General features: G+C 48.4%; 1 protein-coding gene across 5 annotated transcripts in view; it reads right to left on the bottom strand.

Moving 5' to 3' along the window:
• The window catches only part of NUDT8 (nudix hydrolase 8), an 80,504-nt gene that overhangs the window by 8,127 nt on the left and 52,486 nt on the right, over window positions 1–19,891 (bottom strand). Inside the window, exons 4-5 of one of the 5 annotated variants that reach the window (XM_044298846.1) lie at window positions 17,072–17,149; window positions 16,771–16,963 (exon numbers count right to left, since the gene is read on the bottom strand). The exons of 2 other annotated variants lie outside the window; for them this stretch is intronic. In XM_044298846.1, coding sequence (XP_044154781.1) covers window positions 16,961–16,963; window positions 17,072–17,149 — 81 coding nt within the window. In that variant the 3' untranslated portion in view covers window positions 16,771–16,960. Of the gene's footprint in view, window positions 1–16,770; window positions 16,964–17,055; window positions 17,150–19,891 lie in introns of those variants that run through there. 2 more of the 5 variants (XM_044298843.1, XM_044298845.1) reach the window with 2 other exon arrangements.

The raw sequence follows: 19,891 nt of genomic DNA, 5'->3' as shown, positions 1-19,891 counted from the left end.
GCAAAGGCACAGCAGCCCCCCGATGGGAGAGGGAGGGAGCTCCCTGCGCTTTTAACCTTTTCCATACAGCGGTCCGTACGGACCGCGGTATGGAAAGGGTTAAACGGCTGACATCGCAGCACAGATGTCAGCCGTTTATACCAGGGTGCCAGCAATGTGCTGGCACCCTGGTATACCCACTAGACGCCAACGATTATTCAAGGGGAGGCGGGCGGGGGATCGCGATCCCGCCTGCTGCCCCGCCCGCAACCCTCCCCCTGCACCTCCCACCGGGCAAAAATCACTCAGGGGTGCAGGAGAGGGGATACAGATGTATTTTAGGAACACTAAAGTCCCTGACCGCGGGGATCAGAAACTGCAGAAATCGCAGCAAACCGCAGGTCTGAATTGACCTGCGGTTTGCCGTGATCGCAGACATGGGGGGGGGGGGGGGTCACGGGAACCCCCCGCGCATTTAGCCTAGGTGCCTGCTCAATGATTTGAGCAGGCACCGGGTTCCGATCACTGCCAGCCGCACGGCAGTGATCGGAAATACACAGGGCGTACATGTACGCCCTATGTCCTTAAGAGGTTAAAGGGGGCCTGGGAAGCGTCTACTTCTTCCTTCAGACCTCCGATTGCCTCAACCTGTACTGCTTGTTCCTTAATAATCTGGTTGTCGGCTCTAGAAGAGCAGATAAACAAATGTCCTAGAGAAGACATTTTAGCTGGACTTCCAACTATTTGGCGGATGCCTCAGCAGATACAATTAGTTAGCAGCTCGTTCCTGTATTCTGGCCAATTCTGCACACTGGGCCTTATGGCTGAAAAACTGGAGTGGGGATCTGCAGTCAAAAAAAGAGGCTTTGTGCGGTTCCCTGTGAAGGAGAATCTTTTTGGCTCATCATTGGATGAGTTGTTAGAGAAGGCAGCAGACAAAAATAAGAAATATCCCGTACAAAATGTATTTTCATCCAGAGGAAGATTGAATCTGTCCTTTAGTTCCTTTCAAAGCCATTACGAAGGAGAGAAAAGAGACAAGGACTTTAAACCTAGATATCAGAGAAGGGAGGGGGAGAGGTTTCTTCTTTAACAAATCCTTTAGAGACGATAAAAAAAACAAGTCAACAATGACTCCAGGTGCCATGTGGGAGGAAGATTAAAAGAAATTCTTCCTGAATGGAAACTAATCTCCAGGAGTCCATGGATTTTAGATACTATAAGTCGGGGGCTAAAACTGGAATTCCGCTCTCTCCCCCGGTCAAGATTCTAATAACAAAATCCACCTGGATAGAAGAGAAATCTATAGTGGCAGAAGTTCTATCCCTAAAAGGAGAAAAATGTATTGGTACCAGTACCAAAGTGTCAGGAAGGAGAAGGGTTTTACTTTTTTTTTTCTAGTCAAAAAGCCAGACTGATCTTACAGAACCATAAAAAATGTGAAAAGGCTAAATCAGTTCTTGCTGGTAAAAAGATTCAAAATGGAAACTATAAAATCAGTGGTAAATCTTCTGTTTCCAGAGTGCTTTATGGCTGTGTTAGACTTAAAGGACGCTTATTTTCATGTCCCTATACATCAGGAGCATCAAAAGTATTTACGGGTAGCAGTAGAGATAAAAGGAGTCATCAACCACATGCAATTACAGGCCCTTCCTTTCGGGTTATAGATGGCTCCCAGGATTTTCACCAAAGTGGTGGCAGAAATGTCCAGTCCTTTCTAGATGATTTTTTAATTGTAGCAGAGACCAAGGAGGTCTGCAGCAGAGCAGTGCAAGAGGTGATCGGGATCCTAGAGAAGTTATGTTGGATCCTGAACAAAGATTTTTGTGAAACTCACCTGTAAAATCTTTTTCTCGTCTTTTCCAGTGGGGGGGGGGACACAGACCATGGGTATAGCTTAGAGGTATTACTAGGAGGGACACTATGCAAAAAAAAGAAGCTCCTCCTCGGGCTATACCCCCAGGCTCCACCAGGAGGACTTCAGTCGTTGCAAAAGCAGTAGGAGAAGGAGAATGGAAAACACAATGGAAACCATCACACAGCACACCATGAGGCGTAAACGAAAAAAGGGGCGGGAGCTGTGTTCCCCAATGGAAAAGACTAGAAAAAGATTTTACAGGTGAGTTTCACAAAAATCTCCTTTTCTCGTACATTCCATTGGGGGACACAGACCATGGGACGTCCCAAAGCAGTCCATGGGTGGGAAAAAAACATCAACACCACCAGGAGGAATGTCCAACTGTCAAACAGGAACCACAGCCTGCAAAACCCTGTGCCCAAGGACAGCATCAGCCGAGGCCAGCGAGTGCAACTGATAGAACTTTGTGAAAGTATGTAAGGACGACCAAGTGTCCACCTTACACAACTGGGACGCGGAGGCGCGATTGCGTCTAGCCCAGGAAGCTCCCACCGCCCTTGTGGAGTGAGGGGTAATCCGAGACGGGGGAACCTGGCCACGAGCGCGATAGGCCGCAGCGATAGCAGAGCGGATCCACCGCACCACCGTGACTTTGGAAGCCGCCAGACCCTTACCAGGCCCCTCGGGAATCACAAAGAGGGAGTCCGAACGGCGGAAGGAGGCGGTAGCCCCCAGATACACCTTCAGGGCCCTGACTACGTCCAGGGAGTGGAGAGCACGCTCCTTGGGGTTTGCTGGAGAAGGACAAAAAGAGGGTAAGACAAGATCCTCGTTAAGGTGGAAGGGAGAAACCACCTTGGGCAAAAAAGGAACCGGCCGGAGCACCACTTTATCCTGGTGAAAAACCAGAAAAGGCTCCCGGCAGGAAAGTACGGCTAGCTCCGAAACCCGCCTGATGGAGGTTATGGCCACCAGAAAAACTACCTTCCAGATGAGCAAGGTCAGTGAGACCTCCCTCAGAGGCTCAAAGGGGGCCGCCTGAAGGGCGCGCAGGACCAAGTTGAGATCCCAGGGGGGCAAGGGAGGAACATACGGAGGAACTGAATGCGCCACCCCCTTCAGGAAGGTTCTCACAGGACCCAAAAAGGCAATGGACCTTGGCCAGGGCAGAAACTTGACCCTTCAGAGAACTTAGTGACAGCCCCACCTCGAGGCTGGACTGGAGAAAGGACAGCACCACTGGGACAGAGAAACAAAGGGGCAGAAAACCCGAGTTCTCACAAAAGGTCAGATATCGCACCTGGAGGGCCTAATAGATCCGTGAAGAAGCCGGTTTTCGAGCCCTGATCATGGTTCTCACCACCGCATGAGAGAACCCCCTCTTCCTCAGGATGGAGGTCTCAACAGCCACGCCGTTAAAAGCAGCGGCCGTGAATTCTGGTGGAAGAGCGGTCCCTGAGACAGGAGATCCTCTCTGTCGGGAAGAGGCCATGGAACGTCCGCCAGCATTCGAGCGACATTGGAGAACTAGGCGCGGCGAGGCCAATCCGGGCGATGAGAATGGTCGGTATCCCCTCCGCCTCGATCTTGCGCAGCACCTTCGGCAGCAGAGGAAGTGGAGGGAAGACATAGAGGAGGCTGAATTGCTGCCACGGAGACACCAGCGCGTCCACCCCATGCGCCTGCGGGTCCCGAGCACGGGCCAGGAACACCGGCACCTTGTTGTTGAGCAGGGACGCCATCAAGTCCACGTCCGGACGGCCCCATCGGCGGCAGAGGTCTTCGAAAACCTCCGGATGTAGAGACCACTCTCCCGGATCCACTTGGGTGCGACTCAGAAAATCAGCCGTCCAGTTGTCGACTCCTGGAATGTACACTGCCGACCACACTGGAACATGAGACTCCGCCCATAGGAGGATCCTCTCCACTCCTGCATCACCGCCCGACTGCGGGTTTCGCCCTGATGATTGATGTAAGCCACAGCAGTAGCATTGTCCGACTGAACACGCACCGGATGAGTTGCAAGGAGAGGAGTCCAGTGGGAGAGGGAGTGGAAAATCGCCCTCAGTTCTAAAACGTTTATCGGGAGACGGGATTCCTCCGCCGACCAGACCCCCTGAACTGTGAGGTTCCGGAGAACGCCGCCCCAACCGATGAGGCTGGCATCAGTGGTGACTATTGTCCAGGAGAATGGAAACGCCCGAACTTGCCGGGACAGGCGGACGGTTGCCTCGAAGGTGGAACGCAGCTGAATCTGGGAGGACTTGGAATCCGGAAGAAACACCCGAGAAACCGAGGTGTCCAAGACCATCCCCAGGAAAGAGTCTCTGGGAGGGGCGAAGAGAGGACTTGGGGAGGTTGATCAGCCAACCAAACCGTTCCAGAGATTGAACAGTGATTCGGCCTGTGGAAGAGACAGGGCTTTTATCAAAATGTTGTCCAGATAGGGCAACAGAGATGCCCCTGGTGCGAAGAAGCGCCATGAGAGGCGCTAGAACCTTGCTAAAAACTCGAGGGGCGGTCGCCAACCCGACAAGAAGGGGAACGAACTGGTAATGACGACCCCTGACGGCAAAACGCAGAAAACGATGGTGAGACTCTGCAATAGGGACATGCAAGTAGGCGTCCTGAATGTTCACAGACGCGAGAAATTCTCCTGGAAGCAGGGAAACCATAACGGAGCGGAGGGACTCCATGCAAAACTTCCGCACCTGTAGAAACTTGTTGAGAAGTTTCAGATCCAGGATCGGACGCACCGACCCCTCCTTCTTTGGAACAACAAACAGGTTTGAGTAGAAACCTGTGCCTTGTTATTCCAGGGGAACGGGGGAAATAACTCCACGGTCCAGAAGGGAGGAGACCGCCAAAAAGAGGTCCGAGGCCCTGGCCGGATCCCCCGAAACGCGAGAAGGGAAAAAAATGTTCCGGTGGTCTGGACGCAAACTCCAATTTGTAACCGGACGTCACAATTTCCAGAGCCCAGGCGTCCTGAACGTGAGCCCTCCAAACCTGCTGAAAGGAGAGCAGGCGGCCCCCCACCGCTAGGGGTGGGGGCACCCCTTCATGCCGAGGGCTGCTTGGGAGCAGGAGGACGGGCTGACTGCGCCCGCGGTCGCCAAGAGGGCTGGGGCTTGAAGGGCTTTTTGTGGGAGTCCTGGGATCCCCCAGGTGACGAAGACGTCGACGTTCTGGCAGTGGTTAAGCAACGAAAGAACTGGACACTGAAACCTGAAGCCCGAGATCGAAAAGGGCGCTTGGTCCTGGGTTGAGGCAGGTGAGTACTCTTGCCCCCCCCCCCCCCCCCCCGTTGCAGCAGAAATGAACTTGTCCAACTGGGCCCCAAAGAGCCTGGACCCTTCAAAAGGAAGGTTAGGGAGGGAACGCTTGGAAGAAGCATCAGCATCCCACACCTTCAACCAGACCTCCCTGCGCTGAATGACCGAGAGGGCCGAAATATGGGCAAAGAGGGAGCAGATGTCCATCGAAGCCTCAGAGAAATTTAGAAGCCTGAGACATTTGGAGGATAAAATCCAGAGTGTCTGCAGAGGCGTCCTGCTCCGCCAGTTCCTGGTGGTGGCGCTGCAACCACGCCGAAAGAGCTCTGGCGACCCAAGCCGATGCAAAGGCCGGTTGCCGAGAAGTGCCTGCCAGGCAGAAGATGGACTTGGAAAACGAATCCAGACGCCTGTCCACTGCATCCTGCAGAGAAGAACAGTCTAGGACGGGAAGGGCCGTGTTCTTGGCTAACCTAGCCACCGGAGGATCTACCTTAGGGGAAGAAGTTCACTTTTCCACGGTGTCGGAAGGAAAAGGGTAAAGCGTATCCATGCACTTGGTGGCCAAATTTTTTTTTGATTAGGGCGGTCCCAAGCCTTTGATATGACCGCAGTGAATTCCTCATGAACGGGGAACACAGCGGACTACGGTTTTTGGGGAGGAAAAAGGGAGAACTCCCGACTAGTGGAGGGAGGAGAATCCCCTCTGATATTTAAAGGCATCACGGACAGCCGCCACCAAATCAGTTACCATGGTGGAAAGCTTAGGCAGGGGTTCCCGCTCCATGACTTCGTCCAATCCGGATTATTCCCCTTAGGATTTGCGCTCCCTGAGAGAGGGAGAGTCATCCGGGCATGCCTCAAGGCGGGGGGGGGGGGAAGCGGAGTCGTCCGAGGAGGAATGCTGCCGCTCACGCTGCCTCTTAGTGGTCAAGCGCCCCCTGTGAGAATCACTGAGAGGAGATGGAGTGGTGGATGCTACGGGATTAGTAGCTGCCATACGCTTCATAAAGGACATGGCTGCCTTGGCAACTAAGGCCAAATCTGCGGCCGCACATGGCGGAGGCCCAGGCGGGTACCACTGGCTCCGCAGGGGCAGAGGGGGGACTGGGCTGAGCAAGAGAAGGAGGCTGATCCTGTCCAGGAGCAGGGCACGAGTCACAGGTATCAGCGACAGAGAAAGGCAGAAGACACACCTTACATGACCCCAGTGGAGCCTGAGAGGAGGCCTTGGCAGACTTAGAGACCCCAGTTTTAGGCATGATGGCTATCCAAAGAGTAAAAGATCTCCTACCAGTTGTCTGCAAGGAGAGCTGAAAGAGTCCTACCACCCAGGTAACAGCAGAAGTCTCCGGCGTAGAGGAGCAGGGGAGAAAACACACAAAGCAAGGAGCTGTGCGGCCGTCGCCCAGCAAGAATCTCCTGCGTAGGGAGTGCTCCGCCCCCCCCCCCCCCCCGAACGCGCCATAGCGGCGCGTAAAAAGCGTGCGCAATTTGAATACAGTTAGAACACCCCGTCGCCCAATGCGGCGCACCGGGGGTTAATAGATATGTGGGAGGAGCGGTCCGCCGGGGGGTGCTGCGTAGAGCGCAGCGGCCGTGAGCCGGAATGAATGGCCGAAAGTGTAAGTAGGTAGGGGACGCAGCTTATCTGCAGTGAACGCCCCCTTGTCTCCACTGTGTTCCTAACAAAGGGAGAACAAAAGCTAGCCCCCAACGGAAATATGCTCCAGCAGGACTCCTTCTCAAGCTCACCCAGGCGGCCTCAGGAGCGCCATTGAAAACAGGCAGATGGCACGGGGAAAGGGGATGAGGGAGAGAGGTAGTGGATGCAGGCAATACTTATCTGCTCCTGCAGTCTGCTCCCTCTATGTCAGGACCAGCAGGGATGCACCTCTTTAGACTTCTGACTCCAATCTAGGAGAACAGTGCTCTGGTGGAGGGTGGCAGCAGGTGTCCCGGCAGCTGGTGGGATGCCAGAGCTGACAGGTCGAGCCCGGATCCACTTTTCTTCTGTAGGGAGAATGGGAGGTAGCCTGGAAACGTCAGAAGACTGTGGCAGACACTCCACGGGGGCCAGGAAAGCGCAATGCTAACCTGCATCCCCATCTGAAACAAAAAAAATAATAACAGGAGAAGAGTAAGCGTCAACCTCCTTAACCAGACACTAAGCAAAGACTGAAGTCCTCCTGGTGGAGCCTGGGGATATAGCCCGAGGAGGAGCTTCTTTTTTTTTGCATAGTGTCCCTCCTAGTAAATACCTCTAAGCTATACCCATGGTCTGTGTCCCCCAATGGAATGTACAAGAAATCAAAACCGAATCCTCTCCAGCTTCAACAATTCCTAGGTCTGATTCTAGATTCCAGAAGACAGATGTATTTTTTACCAGAAGAAAAAAATCTTAAACCTGAGAAAGAAGATGGGGACCTTGATCAGACGTCCAAAAATTTAATTGAGGAAAGGTATGTTGATCCTAAGAAGCCTAACTTCATGTATCCCGGCGGTCAGGTGGGCCCAATTTTATTCAAGGGACCTTCAATGGGAGATATTGAGAGCTTGGCAGGGGGGAAAACAACCTTTAGATTTAAAAATAGAGATCTCAGGCCAGACGTTAGGCAACCTGGAATGGTGGTTGAATGCAAACAATTTGAATCGGGGAACATCATGGACAATGAACGATTTACTATGCTTGACGACCATTGCAAGCCCTTGGGGCTGGGGCGCACATATTTAAAATCTATCCTTTCAGGGATCATGGAAGGGGCATCTGAAATCTGCCTCCTCGAATATGAAGGAGTTGACTGCTGTGAAATTTACAATTCTGGAGGTTCTTCCGTTAATTTTAGGCAGAAACTTGAGAATATCAAGTGGTGTCAGACTTCAACATCTGGTACCTCCCTGTTTAACCCCTTAAGGACGCAGGGCGTATCGGTACGCCCTATTTCCCGAGTCCTTAAGGACTCAGGGCGTACCGGTACGTCCTAACTTTAAATGCAGATTCCGGCGCCGCTGGGGTTAATGGTAACGGGATGCCGGCTGAAATCATTCAGCCGGCATCCTGTGACAACGCCAGGGGGGGTCATGTGACCCAATTCAGACCTGCGGTTTGCTGCGCTTTTTGCAGTTTCTGATCCCCGTGTTCCCTGACCGCGGGGATCAGAAACTTTAGTGTACCTCAAATATAGATTTTACATCCCCCCTGCACCCCTGCATGATTTTTTGCCGGCGGGTGGTGCAGGGGGGGGGAGGTGGGGGCGGTGCGGGAGGCGGGCGGTGCGGCAGGCGGGATCGCGATCCCCCGCCCGCCTCCCCTTGAAAATTCGTTGGTGTAGAGTGGGTATACCAGGGTGCCAGCACATTGCTGGCACCCTGGTATAAACGGCTGACATCGGTGATGCGATGTCAGCCGTTTAACCCTTTCCATACAGCGGTCCGTACGCACCGCTGTATGAAAAAAGTTAACAGTAAGAAGTAGCTCCCTCCCTCTCCCATCGGGGGGCTGCAGTGCCTTTGCAGCCCCCCGAATGGAGAGGGAGGGAGCTCCCAGACAGCCCCCCCAGAGCCCCGTCCTTACCCTTCCCCGTCTGCGCAGTTCTGACCACTACTGAGCAGACGGGGAAGGTTCCCATGGCAACAGGACGCCTTCTCAGGCATCCTGCTGTCCATGGTGCTGAACAGATCTGTGCTGAAGGCAGAGATCTGTTCAGACAAAGTGTAAGTAAAATACAGTACTGTACAATATATATTGTACTGTACTGTATTATACAGACATCAGACCCACTGGATCTTCAAGAACCAAGTGGGTCTGGGTCAAAAAAAAAGTAAAAAAAAAATTAAAAATCAAAAAAAAAACATTTATCACTGAATAAAAATGAAAAAAATAAAATTCCCTACACATGTTTGGTATCGCCGCGTCCGTAATGACCTGATCTATAAAACGGTCATGTTACTTTCCCCGCACGGTGAACGCCATAAAAATAAATAAATAAATAACTATTAGGAAATTGAAATTTTGCCCACCTTACTTCCCAAAAAAGGTAATAAAAGTGATCAAAAAAGTCGCATGTACGCCAAAATAGTACCAATCAAACAGTCATCTCATCCCGCAAAAATCATACCCTACCCAAAATAATTGCCAAAAAACTGAAAAAACTATGGCTCTTAGACTATGGAAACACTAAAACATGATTTTTTTTGTTTCAAAAATAAAATCAGTGTGTAAAACTTAAATAAATAAAACAAAGTATACATATTAGGTATCGCCGCGTCCGTATCGACCGGCTCTATAAAAATATGACATGACCTAACCCCTCAGGTGACCACCGTAAAAAAATAAAAATAAAAACGGTGTAAAAAAAGCCATTTTGTCATCTTACGTCACAATAAAGTGTAATAGCAAGCGATTAAAAAGTCATGTGCACCCCAAAATAGGGCCAATCAAACCGTCATCTCATCCCGCAAAAAATGAGACCCTACTTAAAATAATCGCCCAAAAACTGAAAAAACGATGGTTCTTAGACTATGGAAACACTAAAACATTTTTTTTGTTTTAAAAATGAAATCATTGTGTAAAACTTACATAAATAAAAAAAATTGTATACATATTAGGTATCGCCGCGTTCGTGACAACCTGCTCTATAAAATTACCACATGATCTAACCTGTCAGATGAATGTTGTAAATAAAAAAAAAACGTGCCAAAAAATCTATTTCTTGTTACCTTGCCACACAAAAAAGTGTAATATAGAGCAACCAAAAATCATATGTACCCTAAACTAGTACCAACAAAACTGCCACCCTGAGTTTTGTTTGGCTGTTAACCCTTGCTTTGTAACTGGAAAAAAAATATTAAAATGGAAAATCTGCCCAAAAAGTGAAATTTGGAAATTGTATCTCTATTTTCCATTAAATCTTGTGCAACATCTAAAGGGTTAACAAAGTTTCTAAAATCAGTTTTGAATACCTTGAGGGGTGTACTTTCTTAGATGGGGTCACTTTTATGGAGTTTCTACTCTACGGGTGCATCAGGGGGCTTCAAATGGGACATGGTGTCAAAAAAACAGTCCAGCAAAATCTGCCTTCCAAAAACCATACGGCGCACCTTTCACTCTACGCCCCGCTGTGTGGCCGTACAGTAGTTTACGGCCACATATGGGGTGTTTCTGTAAACGGCAGAGTCAGGGCAATAAAGATACAGTCTTGTTTGGCTGTTAACCCTTGCTTTGTTAGTGGAAAAAATGGGTTAAAATGGAAAATTAGGCAAAAAAATGAAATTCTCAAATTTCATCCCCATTTGCCAATAACTCTTGTGCAACACCTAAAGGGTTAACAAAGTTTGTAAAATCAGTTTTGAATACCTTGAGGGGTGTAGTTTATAGAATGGGGTCATTTTTGGGCAGTTTCTATTATATAAGCCTTGCAAAGTGACTTCAGAGCTGTAGTGGTCCCTAAAAATTGGGTTTTTGTAAATTTCAGAAAAATTTCAAGATTTGCTTCTAAACTTCTAAGCCTTGTAACAGCCCCAAAAAATAAAATATCATTCCCAAAATGCTACAAACATGAAGTAGACATATGGGGAATGTAAAGTCATCACAATTTTTGGGGGTATTACTATGTATTACAGAAGTAGAGAAACTGAAACTTTGAAATTTGCAAATTTTTCTAAATTTTTGGTAAATATGGTATTTTTTTATGCAAAAAAATTCACTTTTTTGACCCAATTTTAGCAGTGTCATGAAGTACAATATGTGACGAAAAAACAATCTCAGAACGGCCTGGGTAAGTCAAAGCGTTTTAAAGTTATCAGCACTTAAAGTGACACTGGTCAGATTTGCAAAAAATGGCCAAGTCCTTAAGGTGAAATAGGGCTGAGTCCTTAAGGGGTTAAGTCTGATGTTAATGCTCAGCGACATTCTTCAGATAGCAGAACAAAACTGCAAGTCTATCTCTGCAGTCCACATAAAATGTACAGAGAATGTACATGCAGATTTTTTTTGAGCAGTCATTTCATTTCTCACTGAGAATGGAGCCCGAATCTGAAAATATTCAGAGGTAGCATACAGTTAGGGCCTTATGTGTGTAGACCTTTTCGCTAGGAATCAGAACGAAAAAGTGAAATTTCTCTCTATCCCCAGAAGGGTTCCCCAGTGGTCTAGATACTTTTCCCCACAGGTGGAATTTTCCACTAGCTTATGCCTTTCCTCCCTTCCCATTGATTCCCCGGGTTTAAAAAAAAGAAAAGGGAGGATTGAGTGAGGGTCATTCTAATAGCTTTATTTTGGCCCAAGAGACCATGGTTCACTTGGTTAAGGAAATTGTCAGTGACGGATTAATGGGTTCTCCCAGAAACCCACAACCTTTTTTTCTTCTCAGGGGTCGGTGTTTCACCCTCAGGTAGACTGGTAGTCTTCATCTGACGGCATGGAACTTGAAAGGCAGCTTTTAGCTAGAAGAGGTTTTTCCAATTAATTAATAAATACGCTCTTGAAAAGTAGGAAGAAAATCACTGTTTCCATCTATGCTAGAGCCTGGAGAAAATCTTTGTCATTTGCAGAGTTACACTTTTCAGACATCCCATGTCCAGCTCCAGTTATTAAGATCTTGGAGTTTCTTCAGAAGGGGTTACAGTTAAGATTGTCCCCCAACACCTTTAAAAGTTCAGGTTTGATCATTATCTGCTCTTTTTAAATGAGCAGATTGCATCAAATGCATGGGTTGTACAATTTTTGTTTTTTTTTAAATCAATCACTAAAACAGCTTTGAGTATCTCCTTGGGACTTGAATCTTGTTCTGAGTGCCCTTACTAAACCTCCTTTTGAACCCATTGAGCAAATTCCAATTAAGATGTTGTGTCTTAAATTGTGGCTCTTACCTCAGCTCGTAGAATTAGTGAGCTGCAGGCGATCTCTATTAATGCACCTTACACTACCATTTTAGACGATAGGATTGTTAGACCGGACCCCGCATTTGTTCCAAAAGTGGCCACTAGGTTTCATAGGTCTCAGGAGAGTATCCTTCCATGTATTTTTGAGAATCCAACCTCAGAGGAGGAAAAGGTTTTCCATTGTCTAGATGTTAGGAATTGTTTACTTCATTACTTATCTAAGACTAAAGATTGGAGGAAGTCCTCCTCGTTGTTTGTTCTTTTTCAGGGAAAGAATAAGGGTCAGCAAGCATCTAAAAAAAAAACTTGGCAAGACTGATTACTTCTGAAGTATCCCTGGCCTATTCATCTTCTGGAAACAAAGCTCCAGAAGGCCTTCATGCTCCTTCTATTAGGGCAATCTCTACCACTTGGGCGGAAAAAGCTGAGGTCTCTATTGAGGATATCTGTAAAGCAGCAGTTTGGTCTTCCCCCTTCTACCTTTTTCATTCACTATCATCTGCAGTTGAATTCACCTTCTTACTTATCTTTTGGTTCTAAGGTGCTTTCAGCTATTGTCCCACCCTAGGAGTTCCTTGGTTTTCACTCTCGTGGTGCTGTCGTGGGTGAGGGGAAAAATGAAAATTACTTTTACCGGTAATTGGATTTTCCTGAACCCGCAACAGCACCCATATTTCACTTCCCTTTTCTTGGTGATTGGGTGATTATTCACTGGTGTTGCAAAAAATAAATTAAAAAAAACTTGGAAAAGACATACTGAAAGGGAATCTGTCATCTGGTTTGAGCATATTAACCACTTCAGCCCCGCTAGGTGAAACCCCCTTCATGACCAGAGCACTTTTTACACTTCGGCACTACACTACTTTCACCGTTTATCGCTCGGTCATGCAACTTACCATACAAATAAATTTTACCTCCTTTTCTTCTCACTAATAGAGCTTTCATTTGGTGGTATTTCATTGCTGCTGGCATTTTTACTTTTTTTGTTATTAATCAAAATGTAACGATTTTTTTGCAAAAAAATGACATTTTTCACTTTCAGCTGTAAAATTTTGCCAAAAAAACGACATCCATATATAAATTTTTCACCAAATTTATTGTTCTACATGTCTTTGATTAAAAAAAAATGTTTGGGCAAAAAAAAAAATGGTTTGGGTAAAAGTTATAGCATTTACAAACTATGGTACAAAAATGTGAATTTCCGCTTTTTGAAACAGCTCTGACTTTCTGAGCACCTGTCATGTTTCCTGAGGTTCTACAATGCCCAAACAGTAGAAAAACCCCACAAATGACCCCATTTCGGAAAGTAGACACCCTAAGGTATTCGCTGATGGGCATAGTGAGTTCATAGAACTTTTTATTTTTTGTCACAAGTTAGCGGAAAATGATGATTTAATTTTTTTTATTTTTTCTTACAAAGTCTCATATTCCACTAACTTGCGACAAAAAATAAAAAATTCTAGGAACTCGCCATGCCCCTCACGGAATACCTTGGGGTGTCTTCTTTCCAAAATGGGGTCACTTGTGGGGTAGTTATACTGCCCTGGCAATTTAGGGGCCCATATGTGTGAGAAGTACTTTGCAATCAAAATCTGTAAAAAATGACCGGTGAAATCCGAAAGGTGCACTTTGGAATATGTGCCCCTTTGCCCACCTTGGCATCAAAAAAGTGTCACACATCTGGTATCGCCGTACTCAGGAGAAGTTGGGGAATGTGATTTGGGGTGTCATTTTACATATACCCATGCTGGGTGAGAGAAATATCTTGGCAAAAGACAACTTTTCCCATTTTTTTATACAAAGTTGGCATTTGACCAAGATATTTTTCTCACCCAGCATGGGTATATGTAAAATGACACCCCAAAACACATTGCCCAACTTCTCCTGAGTACGGCGATACCAGATGTGTCACACTTTTTTGCTGCCAAGGTGGGCAAAGGGGCACATATTCCAAAGTGCACCTTTCGGATTTTGCAGGGCATTTTTTACAGATTTTGATTGCAAAGTACTTCTCACACATATGGGCCCCTAAATTGCCAGGGCAGTATAACTACCCCACAAGTGACCCCATTTTGGAAAGAAGACACCCCAAGGTATTCCGTGAGGGGCATGGCGAGTTCCTAGAATTTTTTATTTTTTGTCGCAAGTTAGTGGAATATGAGACTTTGTAAGGAAAAAAGAAAAAAAAAGAAAAATCATCATTTTCCGCTAAATTGTGACAAAAAATTCTAGGAACTCGCCGTGCCCCCCACGGAATACCTTGGGGTGTCTTCTTTCCAAAATGGGGTTACTTGTGGAGTAGTTATACTGCCCTGGCAATTTAGGGGCCCAAGTGTGTAAGAAGTACCTTGCAATCAAAATGTGTAAAAAATGGCCTGCGAAATCCGAAAGGTGCCCCTTTGCCCACCTTGGCTGCAAAAAAGTGTCACACATGTGGTATCGCCGTACTCAGGAGAAGTTGGGCAATGTGTTTTGGGGGGTCATTTTACATATACCCATGCTGGGTGAGAGAAATATCTTGGCAAAAGACAACTTTTCCCATTTTTTTATACAAAGTTGGCATTTGACCAAGATATTTTTCTCACCCAGCATGGGTATATGTAAAATGACACCCCAAAACACATTCCCCAACTTCTCCTGAGTACGGCGATACCACATGTGTGACACTTTTTTGCAGCCTAGATGCACAAAGGGGCCCAAATTCCTTTTAGGGGGGTATTTTTAGACATTTGGATCCCAGACTTCTTCTCACACTTTCGGGCCCCTAAAAAGCCAGGGCAGTATAAATACCCCACATGTGACCCCACTTTGGAAAGAAGACACCCCAAGGTATTCAATGAGGGGCATGGCGAGTTCCTAGAATTTTTTTGTTTTTTTCTCACAAAGTCTCACTTTCCGCTAACTTAGGACAAAAATTTCAATCTTTCATGGACTCAATATGCCCCTCACGGAATACCTTGGGGTGTCTTCTTTCCGAAATGGGGTCACATGTGGGGTATTTATACTGCCCTGGCTTTTTAGGGGGCCCTAAAGCGTGAGAAGAAGTCTGGAATATAAATGTCTAAAAATGTTTACGCATTTGGATTCCGTGAGGGGTATGGTGCGTCCATGTGAGATTTTATTTTTTGACACAAGTTAGTAGAATATGAGACTTTGTAAGAAAAAACAAAAACAAACAAAAAATTTCCGCTAACTTGTGCCAAAAAAAATGTCTGAATGGAGCCTTACCGGGGGGGGGGGGGGGGGGGGGGGGTGATCACCCATATAGACTCCCTGATCACCCCCCTGTAAGGCTCCATTCAGACATCCGCATGATTTTTACGGATCCATGGATACATGGATCGGATCCACAAAACACATGCGGACGTCTGAATGGAGCCTTACAGGGGGGTTATCAATGACAGGGGGTGATCAGGGTGATCACCCCCCTGTCAATGATCACCCCCCCTGTAAGGTTCCATTCAGACATCCGCATGATTTTTTACGGATCCATGGATACATGGATGGGATCCACAAAACGCATGCGGACGTCTGAATGAAGCCTTACAGGGGGGGTTATCAATGACAGAGGGTGATCAGGGTGATCACCCCCCTGTCACTGATCACCCCCCCTGTAAGGCTCCATTCAGACGTCCGCATGATTTTTACGGATCCATGGATACATGGATCGGATCCGTAAAAATCATGCGGACGTCTGAATGGAGCCTTACAGGGGTGTGATCAATGACGGGGGGGTGATCAATGACAGGGGGTGATCAGGGAGTGTATATGGGTGATCACCCGCCTGTCATTGATCACCCCCCTGTAAGGCTCCATTCAGATGTCCGTATGCTTTTTGCGGATCCGATCCGTGGATCCGTAAAAATCATACGGACGTCTGAACGGAGCCTGACAGGGGGGTGATCAATGACAGGGCGGTGATCAGGGAGTTTATATGGGGTGATCATGGGTGATCAGGGGTTTATAAGGGGTTAATAAGTGACGGGGGGGGGGTGTAGTGTAGTGTGGTGTTTGGTGCGACTGTACTGACCTACCTGAGTCGTCTGGTGGTCGATCCTAACAAAAGGGACCACCAGAGGACCAGGTAGGAGGTATATTAGACGCTGTTATGAAAACAGCGTCTAATATACCTGTTAGGGGTTAAAAAATTCGGATCTACAGCCTGCCAGCGAGCAATCGCTGCTGGCAGGCTGGAGATCCACTCTCTTACCTTCCGTTCCTGTGAGCGCGCGTTCACAGGAAATCTCGCGTCTCGCGAGAAGACGCGTATATGCGTCCAGGAGGAATAAAGCAACCACCTCCCGGACGCATATACGCGTACAGCGGTCGGGAGGTGGTTAAGATGATATAAAATCCACTTTTTATGTTATGCAAATGAGTGTCCACGGTGCCCAGAGGGGCGTAATTAGAGTCCAAGCACGCCTCTTCCAGCATAAGTAACTGCCCACACCCGAACTCTTTGCTGCCACCCCCCTCCGCTATGTGAAATCTCACGCAGGCACAGTACCGTGGACTGCCTGCGTGATGTAGAAGCTCCGGAGGGCAACAGCTTCAAATGTGTCACTGGGCAAGAGCCGAGCTGCTTGAGATTGCACATGGGGGGAGCAGTTACTTATGCTGGAAGAGGCCTGCTTGGGCTCTAAAGCAAGGTGGGCTGGGCACTGTACGGGAGAGTTACTGGGCTCCAGATTAGGATAATAAAGTCCCTCTGGGCACCTTGGACACTCATTTGCATAACATACAATTTTTATCGCTAATGAAACAAAGAATGAAGACTACAGCAAGAAATAAGGTATTTTATTGTACATGGCAGTAGTAACACCTTAATATGCTCAAACCAGGTGACAGATTCCCTTGAAGTTGAGGGGAGTCTCCGCCTTTTTGTACCTCAGGTTTCCTGTCTTTAGGGGGGGAATCTCTCTCTCTCTCTCTCTTGTGGGACTGTCATGGGTTCAGGAAAATCCAATTACTGGTAAGAGTAATTTTCATTTTCTGTGAGTTTCAGTCTTTGCAATGCACTCATGTAACGCATAACAATGGGCAGAAGTATGACAAAACCACCTTATAATGTACGAACCTCTTCTGGATTGGGATTCACTGACAGATCTTCCAGACATCCTATATTTGCTAGGACTGGTACTATAACCATGCCTGTCTGTAAGTACAGAAGTAGAGCTATTAGATGAGGCACCAGTGAAATGCAAATTAACCCCTTAAGGACCTTGCCATTTTTCACCTTAACCCCTTAGGGACCCATGACTTATCGGTACGGCATGTTTCCCGAATCCTTAAGGACCCATGACGTACCGGTACGTCATGGCTTTAATTCGCGATTCCGGCGCCGCGGGGGTTAATCGGAACGGGATGCCGGCTGAAATCATTCAGCCGGCATCCCGTAACAACGCAGGGGGGGGGGGGTCATTTGACCCCCCCGTATAGACGATCGCAGAAAACCGCAGGTCCATTCAGACCTGCGGTTTTCTGCGTTTCCGGTCCATTCGAGTGTCCTGTGACCCGATGAACCGGAAAAAGACTGCGATCGGTGGCGTAATTTTACACCACCAATCGCAGTCCGAGGATTTGAGGAGGCGGTGCTGGCCCTGGTGCTGAACACTGCTGTCCAGGGTGCTGATTGGTGCAGGGGAGAGAGGCGCGAGATTCAAACTTCCTGCGCTCCTCTCTCCCCTCCTCTTCCTGTCCAGCACCCTGACCGTGCAGCATCGTTCAGCACCAGCTCCTGTGTCCCCCTAATCGGCATCCATCACCCTCCTGCACCCATCGCCACTCAGGTAGGTTGGGGTCAGTGAGGGAGAGGCACCATTAGGAAGGGAAAGAAGGGAAAAGTTAGTTAGGAAAAAAAAAAAAAAGAACTTTTACACAAAACTTTTTTGATCCATCTATCAGACCCCAGAGCCCCCCCTGCCACTTGCCCCCCCTACCAGCCCCCCACCACCACCAGCCCCCCCCACCCATCCCCCCACCAGCCCTCCCCCAGACCCCCCCCCCCCTCACCACTAGCCCCCTTACCACCACTTTTTTTTTATTTTTCTGCGTTCGCTGACTGGTCGGCACTTTAGCGTCCGTCCACTGTTAGCGCATCGCCCGCCCCACCGCTGATCAGCGTTGTACCGCTGATCAGCAACTTTAAACTTTTTTTTTTTTTTTTCTAACACTTGCCCCTTTATTTTCCTTTTTTTAGTACGCGAACACCCGTTGCCCCCACACACACGCACATATAATAAAGGTTTCCACACACGCACACCTACACGCACACACACCCATGGCCCGCCGGGTGTTCTCGGCCGAGGAGGCATACGCCCAGATTGCCTCCGACTCCGAGAGCCCCAGTGAGGATGACCCCACGTTCCTTTTGTCATCTGCATCCTCCTCATCATCATCGGATGACGATGAGCCACCAAGGCGGCGGAGACGCCGCCAGGCGGAGCCAGGGGCCACACATGCTAGGGATCCTGTGGCCCACCCTAGTACGAGCCGCCCTGGGGTTCGTACTGGTTTCCCGGACCACCAAATAAGTTCACCGGAGCCCCCTGCCGATGAACTTAGCTGGTGTCCCCCAGTGGACTTTGAGCCTGAGATTCCGGATTTCGCTGGCAATCCTGGAATCCAGATTCCCACAGTGGGGTTTACTGAAATAGACTTTTTTAGTTTTTTTTTCAGTAACCCACTGGTGAATTTGATGGTGGAGCAGACGAATCTGTACGCCCAACAGTTCGTCGCTCAAAACCCAGGCTCATTTTTGGCTAGACCCGGTGGCTGGACGCCGGTCAGTGCAGCCGAAATGAGGACATTTTGGGGCCTCGTGCTGCATATGGGTCTAGTTCAAAAACCCAGTGTCAGGCAATACTGGAGTGGGGACGTCCTATACCAGACCCCACTGTACAGTATGGTCATGACACGTCCCCGGTTTGAGGCCATCCGGAAATGTCTGCATTATTCCGATAATGCAGCATGTCCACTCCGAGGTGATCCTGCCTATGACCGGCTGTATAAGATACGGCCGGTCATCGACCACTTTGGGGCCACATTTCAGCAGGCCTACGTACCTGGAAGGGAGGTCGCGGTTGATGAGTCTCTCGTTGCGTTCAAGGGGAGACTCAGTTTCCGCCAATACATTCCCACAAAGCGGGCGAGGTATGGCGTGAAGCTATACAAAATTTGTGAGAGTACCTCAGGGTACACTTACAAATTTCGTGTGTACGAGGGGCGAGATTCCCGTATTCAACCCCCAGAATGTCCCCCCACTCTGGGTGTTAGCGGGAAACTCGTGTGGGACCGTATGCACCCACTGCTGGATAAGGGTTACCACTTGTACAAGGATAACTTTTATACCAGCATTCCCTTGTTCAGGTCCCTTGCCGCCAGATCCACGTTCGCTTGTGGGACCGTGCAGAAAAATCAGCGCGGCCTCCCTGCCCACCCCCTCCAGGTACCTATCCCCAGGGGTGAGACCCGTGCACTTACCAGTGGAAACCTGTTGCTGGTCAGGTATAAGGACAAGAGGGATGTCCTTATGCTGTCCACAATCCACGGTAACAGCACCACCCCAGTCTCTGTGCGAGGTACCACGGCAACGGTCCTCAAGCCCGATTGTATCGTCGACTACAATCGGTATATGGGAGGAGTTGATCTCTCTGATCAAGTCCTCACGCCATATAATGCCATGCGCAAAACCCGGGCATGGTACAAAAAAAGTTGCGGTCTACATGGTGCAGGTTGCCATGTACAACTCTTTTGTACTATCCCGAAGCGCTGGCAGCACAGGGACATTCCTCCAATTCTATGAGGCAGTCCTCAAAGACCTGATCTTTTCGGACCGGGAAAGAGCAGGCCGGAGTACCTCGGGAACTGGAGGCGCCCGGATCGTCCCTGGCCAACA

This window comes from Bufo gargarizans, chromosome 6 (genome assembly GCF_014858855.1).
Source record: "Bufo gargarizans isolate SCDJY-AF-19 chromosome 6, ASM1485885v1, whole genome shotgun sequence".
Lineage (NCBI taxonomy): Eukaryota > Metazoa > Chordata > Amphibia > Anura > Bufonidae > Bufo > Bufo gargarizans.
The sequence above is the reverse complement of the archived record's forward strand: the minus strand, read 5'-3'. Positions and strand labels throughout refer to the sequence as shown.